We start from the raw sequence: 8,481 nt of genomic DNA, 5'->3' as shown, positions 1-8,481 counted from the left end.
CAAAATAATTCGGGGGTAATTTCTATATGTATGAATGTTAGTGCGTGTTTGTGCACGATTTTGTTCATCCTCTTCGAAGATTAATAACTCCTGTGATTTTTGTCAAAATTTTCTTAAATTTTGCAGATAAATTTATGTATTGAAGGTATTGATGCTGTTAAATTTTGGTGGTTAAAGGTCGAGGGGTCAGGAAGATAATGGAGATCGTGTGTGTCTCTAGTAGGGTCGAACTTAATGACAATTTTACTCGTTATTATCATTTACAATTTTTTATAAAACTCATTCCTACCCTCAAAATTAAGCTTTTTTCTATTTTATAATAGTTAAAATATAAAAAAGCTTTTTAATAAAATATGATAACAGCATATTAAATGTTAGCCTTTCTATTTTGATTAATAATATATTACAGTAGATTCTCAATTAACCGGCACCCATGGGGACTGGTAAATACGGTATAAACATAGTTTCTGAAATCTCAGATAATGATTTATTAATTAAAATTATTGTTATATTGTTTAGTTGGCGCGGGATCAGCAGGATCTGTGGTGGCAAATAGATTGTCAAAAGACCGCAGTATAAGTGTTTTGCTTTTAGAGGCAGGATCCTGTCCTAGTCTTATCTCAGAAATCGCATCCTTTCCTGCGGAGTTACAGAAAACAAAATATGATTGGAAATTTAAAACAGTTCCTCAAAAAAATTCTTGTTGGGGACTTAAAGATCAGGTGTTTATTTATTTATTAACTATAAAAATCTTAATAAAATTTATTAAGAAAGTTATTCTTTTACAATAGCGTAGCTCCTGGCCTCGAGGTAAAGTTTTAGGTGGAAGCAGCATTCTTAATTCTATGATGTACGTAAGAGGGAATAAAAGAGACTTTGATCAATGGGCTAAAGATGGAGCGATAGGTTGGAGTTATGATGAAGTTTTATCTTATTTCAAAAAATCCGAAGATAATCGAATCACCGAGTTTAATAAAAACGGTACAAAATTCGTGTTAAATACAGATATCCCTCGACTTACGATATTTCGACATATTTATAAATGCTCCAGTGCATATTAGCAAACGAAGGCCTCTCTATACGATTCAAACAGAACAAAACAACTACTCTTCCAGTCCTATAACTGCAGTAATCTCATATTCTCTATATACATTTCATAACAGCTATAATAAATGTGCATTCTGTTTTCGTCATTACTGACACTGATTACTGTTTATGGTTATCTTAGCATGAAATTGTTTCACGGAATGTTACTTTTGTAGAGAACACGCGACCTCTCTCACGTAATTGCTATAAAACCAGGTGGTCACGAGAAGGTCGTGACCATCTGGTTTCATGTTTTTGTTCGCGTATACTATGTCCTACTGTCTGATCAAGTCGAGGGAAATCTGTATAGAAAAAAAATATGATCTATATAAATTAATAATTTATAATTGAAAATCGATTTATTTAGGTTATCACGGCATAGGAGGAGAACTGACTNCAAAATGCATATTAGACATATAAGGCAGTAATAGTTTCATGTGTGTGTTAACCTTTCAAATAAATAATGTACTATGTATGTGTAAAAAGTATTTTTGTACTATATACTCCTAACCACTCATTCCTTTATATTATAGGGCTAATTTTAAGTGCCTATTTCAGGCACCTAAAACTGAATTTTTTGCTGCTAGAAAATCTAAAGTTTATTAATGATTCAGATAACTTGATTAAACATTCATTCCAAAAAACAACTATTTTAAATTTTAACTGACATCAAGAGATTTAATTTATATATTAATTAAATAAAAATTAGAATAATAGTTCTTTTATACCTTTAATGGATTTTTGGATGGTATCAAGACATTTCTGTAATTGATTTCTTTCAATATTATCAATCAGATGACGTTTATCCTTAAAAAAAAAAAATTATTTAAACAGAAAGTAAAGACATTTTGGCTTTATTAACATTATATTATATTACAAATTACTGTACAAATAAAAAGGTAAATACGAGGGCTATTTTTTAAATAAGGTCCATTTGTGAATGAGAGTGAGAATGACAAGTGATTGCGGCAGTGCACATGTGCGTCTGCTCTGAGCATGCTTTGCGTGCATTTAGACACCATTTGCAGCCGTATTGTCTGTCTGTGTGCTGAGATCTAAAAGTTTATAATGTTTAAGAAAATTGAGTTGCCCGCCGACTATGAGATATGATCTGTTATTCGATTCTTGAGAGCAAGAAACTTGGCAGCAGTGTAAATTCACCATCAGATTTGTGAAGTTTATGGTGATAATGCTATGAATGATAGCAAAGTTTGAAAAAGGGTGAGAATGTTCAAGGACCAGAGGGTTAATGTTCATGATGAGCCATGCCGTGGCCAACCTTCTCTGATTTCTGAAGATTTGGTTTGTGATGTGGATAACAAAATTCGAGAGGACTGACAATTTACAATTTCAATGTTATCAATTGAATTTCCACAGGTTTCAAGATCAGTTTTGTATACCATTGTTTCAGAGAAACTGAATTATCGAAAATTGTGTTCTCAGTGGGTTCCAAGACTGCTTTCTGACAATCACAAAACAAAAAGATTGGACAGTGATTTATCGTTTTTGACTCGATACGATCAGGAAGGATATGAATTGTTGGACCACATTGTTACAGATGAGACTTGGGTGTCTCATATGACTCCTGAGTCCAAGCAACAGTCAATGAAATGGTGACACACATCTTCGCCAACCAAAGTGAAAGCCAAACAGTCCATTTCAGCACAAAAAATTGTGGCAACTGTCTTTTGGGACAGGAAAAGGATTTTGTTAGAGGATTTTATGCCGAGAGGCATAATAATCAATTCTGATGCATATTGTGTGACCTTGAGAAAATTCCAGCATGCCATACAAAACAAATGGCATGGTCTACTGTCTTCCAGTGTGATGTTGCTCCATGACAACACAAGGCCACATGTTTCTGCACAAACACAAGGTCTAATCAGTTCTTTTGGATGGGAACAACTGGATCATCCACTTTACAGTTCAGACCTTGCACCCAGTGATTTTCACTTGTTTCAATACTTAAAGAAGTTTTTGGTGGTTAATGGTTCAACAATGACGAAGAAGTGAAAACTGCAGTCATGGATTAAACTTTTTCACAGGCGGCAGATTTCTTTGAAGTTGGAATTCAAAAAATTGTTGAATGGTATGACAAATGTTTAAACAAAAATGGAAATTATGTAGAAAAGTAGATAAAAGTATGTAGAATATGGGAAAAAATATATTTTAATGATATTTACAGTATTTTTCTTCTTATTGAAAAATGGGCCTTATTTAAAAAATAGTCTTCATACTATTAAATCTAACTATAATACAAAAAAAATTTGTGTTAACAGAATCAGAATTAATATACAAAAATTAATAATAAGTCTATAAAATTCATTTAGAAATAGGTCTAATAAAACATATTTATTTGAAAAATCTATTAAAGAAATTATTATATTACAAACACCTTCCACATATTTATTTACTAATTATTGTTTAAAAATATTTTACTATCATCTGTTACTACTTTCTTAATAATATATAATATACTTTAAAAAGGCATTATTTTTTATGTAAGAAATAGACATTAATTAAAGATCTCAGAGTTTTATTTATTAACTATTTTTAATAATCTGCAATACTTGTCTTTGCATTTAAATATAACTATGAAATATAAAAAAATACTTTAATTTCCTGCCTACAATCTATAGAAGTAAGTTTTCCTTGACAAAAGTTTATTATCATATAATTTGTACAAGCTCATGTTATCTTTTAATTGCTTTTTGGCAAATCATCAGCAATGATATTATACAAGTTGTAAGAACATTTAATAATTAAAAAAAAAAAAAAAAAGGTTCTCAAATCTAAGAAAAAAATTAAACAATTCATTAGATTTCTGGATTTGAATTCTGTTTGATTAACATTATAAAAAGACTTAGATATATTAAGTTTCACAATTGCAGAAAAGTAGCCTGATGTAATCTGATGGTTGTTTGAAAAAGCATATTAAATGCAACTACAGTTAATGATCTTGAATGTTCATTTTGTTGTTTTTTCATTTAAATTAAGGTAGATGTTCCAACTGTAAAAGGCTTATGAAAGTCGGTTGAAAATGTTTTATATTGAAATATATTGTTGGAGTCATACTAGGTGTACTGCCTCTTTCACTCTTGTTTTCTCCTTTATTTGAATATAGTAATAAAATATAGATACATATATTCAATACTTTCATAAATTAACACTGAACATGTTATAGTGTGTGTTAAGGATGGAAAATCTGCAGAGTTACTTGATGTTATGCTATATCAAACAACTACAGATTTTGTCCCATATTTTTTGCCGATGACAGAGTGTGGTGCAAACGTGCCAATCACAAGAAGTGGAAGAATACAGAATAATTTTTACATTCTGTATGAAGTAAGGATGAATAGACTATAGATTTGATTCAAAGTCTGAAAATTTCACAAGTGAGCCCATCCTGATATGATCTGTTTCATCTATCACATAGTCACCTAGATTATGTGCATGACTACCATGTCACCACATAATCACCATGATTATGATGAGCATGCATAATCGACCTATGTATATGAGAGTAAAAAGTTAAAAAAACATTCTTATCACTTGGCCATCTGCTTTTGTAAAAAATAAACATAGAAAATACTGTTCTGACCGTGACCTTAACTTTGGCAAGTTAACTGGAAAAATAAAAGGCAGATATCTGGTGTCTGTTGTTGCTGCACAGTATGGTTTGAGCAGGTCTACAGTAGGCTGCAGTTCAATCTTATCTAAGAAAGATACAGTACAATCAAGAAGACTCAAGCAGCTTAAGGAGTAACAAAAATCATATCTGAGAAATAAAGAACATTGAAGAGCTCATAATAGAACCTGAAATTGATCTGACAACAGAAGAACGCCAAGAAAACATATCTCGCCAAGAAACTTGGCGAGATATGTTTTCTTCTGAAAAAAGAGGATTAATGCCGACATCTGCTATTAAACATCTTTTGAAGTGGGATAATGTCAGAACAACAGTCTTAGAATGGCATCCAAACCAAGTTGAGGTTAATAGACTTAGGAATCTCTACAATTACAATGCTATTAATTACTTCAGAAAAATCTTGAAGAAGAGAGAAAAGCAATCGACATTAGACAGATACTTTAACCCCCACAAACAGAAAAATCATGACTAATAAAAATGCAAGACTGTGTATATATGTATTTTTATTATTACATATAAATAAACATAGTAAGAAAGTATATATTTTTTTATTTTTTGAGGTCTCCAGACCAAATTAATCAAATTCCCATAAAAACCTACGGTATATCAATAATTGATTAATGAGCAATTCGGATAGCAAACAAAGTCTTGGAACGGATTATGTTCGTTAACCGATCACCCACTGTATATACTAATGTCAATATTTAAATAATATAGTAATCATGAGTAATTAGAATATATTTATAATTTTTTACCGCCATTCTAATAGCTTTGGTCATGTCACTCCAGGATTTATAATGTGAAGCTTTTGTGCGCAATTTCTCCATAAGGTTTTCCAACGGGTCATCTTTCTCCACGTCTCCGTTAACTTCTGGAACTAAAAAACAAAAAAATTATTTGTCATTATTTTCAGTTTTAACATAATAGCATTTGATCTATTGAACCAATAATTAGCATGCTGAAATCTTTTAAGTATAAGTATGAAATTAATTGTCAGCATACTTTATTTGTTTATGCCGTGCATATATTTGCATGTATAAAAATAAATATATATAAATAAACACACAAAAAATATGACAGTCAAAATTTTGTAGGAAAAATTTAATTCTTTACTACAAAATTTTTAAATTTAAATAAACCATAATTTAGTAAAACTGATGAACACACTCAACACCAAATTAGTACAATTAATAAATAAACACTGTCAGTGTATATTTATTACACATAACTTAATGTTTATTATTTAATAAACGTAAATTTCTGTAAATTTTATATATATTATTTATATTTTGATAGATAATATATAATTTTAATAATATATTATAAATAAAGATAACATATATATTTTCTGATACATATATTTATATCAAAAATAAACCGAACTTTTGATAACAACAGTTGTCATTGCAAACATGTGCATTTGAGCATACAGGTAACCCACGTATAACATGGCACTTCTATAGCACGGATTCACTCTAACACAGTTTGAGAATTGGTACCATCCCCGTATAACACAGTACTGTTATAGCACGGATTCACTCTGACATGGTTCGAGAATTGGGTAAAACCCTCATACAACATGAAATGTAATAAATTTTTACATACTTAAGTAATAATAGTTCATGAAAATTATTATTTTCGTGAATTATTAGTACTTAAGTATGTAAATTTTCTTTTCTCGCCTTCTGTCGATACACATGGTCCTTCTTGAAACTTGTTTCAGTGTTGCCAGATGTTTTTCCCTTATTCCATACTTTCTTTATTCTTCGTAAGTGCTTAGCACCATATAAAGAAAATTATAAAGATCTTTTAACTAGAAGCGAGCAATCTAAAATTACATACTTTTTGCAAAAGGTAAAGCATGGATCTGAAGATAATGCAGAAAAATGTTCAGAGGATAAGGATAACTTGCCAAAAAGAAAACGCTCTCAGTTAATAGTGCTTTTAGTGATGACAAACAAAACATTGTTTAATTTATATTAATATGTGTCACTTAAGAAAATTTTAATAAAAATATTTATCTTAATTATGAAAATATAATAGCATGTTTTTTAATTTTTGGAACCTAACCCTCCTTTTCGTACTAGTTCTTTGTTTTGTATAACACTGATTCGTATAACACGGCAATTTTTTGGAACGTAACTACCCGTGTTATACGGTGGTTACCTGTATTTCAATCTTACATAAAACAAGGTTTTACTATATATTACTCAATACTAGAAAGCCCGATAGTTCAATTAATGTTAACTCACTCAAAGTTAAAATTTAAAAAAATTTTTTAAAAAGCAGGCAAATTTATAAAACAAAAATTAATGAAATTACTAAAAAGAAAAAATTAAAATAAATTTAAATTTGATTATTTTATGTGCAAAACAACACTAAAACAATTTCTATAGTTATGTTGCAAAAGAAAAAAATTACAATTAATTTAAAAAATTAAGGATTCAAAAAATGCATGCAGAATTAAATAAATAATAATAATTATTGAAAATAATTATAAAAATTAATTAATACTAAATAAATTAAACCTAAAAATTAATTAAAACCAAAAATAATAATATAATTAAAACTCTGGTCTTTACTCCGAAACCAAATTTAAAATAAAATAAAAACTAATTAAGATGAGATCAATTGAAAATTAAAACATTTTTAAATTGTTAACTTCCTCATACATTAGTTCAAATCTTTTTGATCTCTTAAGACTTTCAATTTCTTAACATTCTCTTTCAAGCCCATATTAATAAATATATTGAAAATGTATTATTTTCTTTTAATTCAAAAATGGACAGAACTTTCCAGTAGTCCCAATATAATCTCAGAAACTGAAATTTTATGGTAACATCATTAATATAAGTGATTTCTGTTGATTGATGAATTATATACATATGCTTATTACTTTCTGTTTCAGAACAGTATAACAGATTTGACAAATTATCAGTTAACTCCAGATGAAATTGTGAGTGAATTTTTTTCTAATTCTAAAATAATAATGAATAAAATGGATTAGCTTATTTATATAAACTTGATCTCAAATTGTTGCAGAAACGACGTCACGTCATTCATAAGTCAAAAAATGCAGAAATTGCAAAATTAGAACTTATTGAAAAATATCATCCAAGTCTTAAAAGTAAGTAGGTAATTGGAGTAATTCATATTTAAAGATGCCAAGTAATATGGACTTTCTAAATATTTTCTTTGATGTATCATGATCTATCTGATCTTGCAATAATATAATAATAATAATAATAATAAATCATGTGTTTTGCAAATGTTCCAGTAAATCATCTTGGCAACGCTGTTGTGTCTCAATTTGTAATTAATCTGTGCAATCTTTTTGCATGAGCTGAGAATATGGTCTGTGGTTTCATCCGATTCATTGCATAGTCTGCATTTAGCGGAAGTTGATGAATTTTCAACTTTAGCTTTGATGACATTTGTTCTAATCGCTTGTTCTTCTGCAGCGAGAATAAGGCTTTTAGTTTCTTTCTTTAATGTTCCTGATGTCAATCGCTCTAGGTTTTGGTTTTGTCCAACTTTTCTGTCAATCTTTTTCGGAAATTGGTCATGCAGTGCCTTATTTTTCCAACCTTCTGCTCTTTCCGTCAATGTTTTTTGCCGATATTCTTTTTTTGTGCCTAGAACCTTCAGCAAGTTTCGATTCTTCACTTTCGTTAGTGCCCATTCTTGGCTATTGTTAATGTAATTNAAAGATGAGACTAGGTATGGAAACCTTAGGAGCGGGAGGT

General features: G+C 29.5%; 1 protein-coding gene and 1 long non-coding RNA gene across 2 annotated transcripts; both read left to right on the top strand.

The window, feature by feature from the left end:
• The first annotated feature begins 433 nt into the window (after positions 1-433).
• On the top strand, positions 434-1,506 carry LOC111616565 (glucose dehydrogenase [FAD, quinone]-like). Its single transcript, XM_023357964.1, has 4 exons — positions 434-443; positions 520-722; positions 792-981; positions 1,454-1,506. The coding sequence occupies exons 1-4, from the start codon at positions 434-436 to the stop codon at positions 1,504-1,506; spliced, it is 456 nt and encodes a 151-aa protein (XP_023213732.1).
• Positions 1,507-7,544: 6,038 nt separating this feature from the next.
• LOC111616564 lies at positions 7,545-7,865 on the top strand. The gene is made up of 3 exons (XR_002755272.1): positions 7,545-7,570; positions 7,644-7,691; positions 7,778-7,865. It is a non-coding gene; the product is annotated as an uncharacterized LOC111616564 (long non-coding RNA).
• Positions 7,866-8,481: the final 616 nt, after the last annotated feature.

This window comes from Centruroides sculpturatus, unplaced genomic scaffold (assembly GCF_000671375.1).
Source record: "Centruroides sculpturatus isolate CEXI.00-Female unplaced genomic scaffold, Cexi_2.0 scaffold3581, whole genome shotgun sequence".
NCBI classification, from domain to species: Eukaryota; Metazoa; Arthropoda; class Arachnida; order Scorpiones; family Buthidae; genus Centruroides; species Centruroides sculpturatus.
The sequence above is the reverse complement of the archived record's forward strand: the minus strand, read 5'-3'. Positions and strand labels throughout refer to the sequence as shown.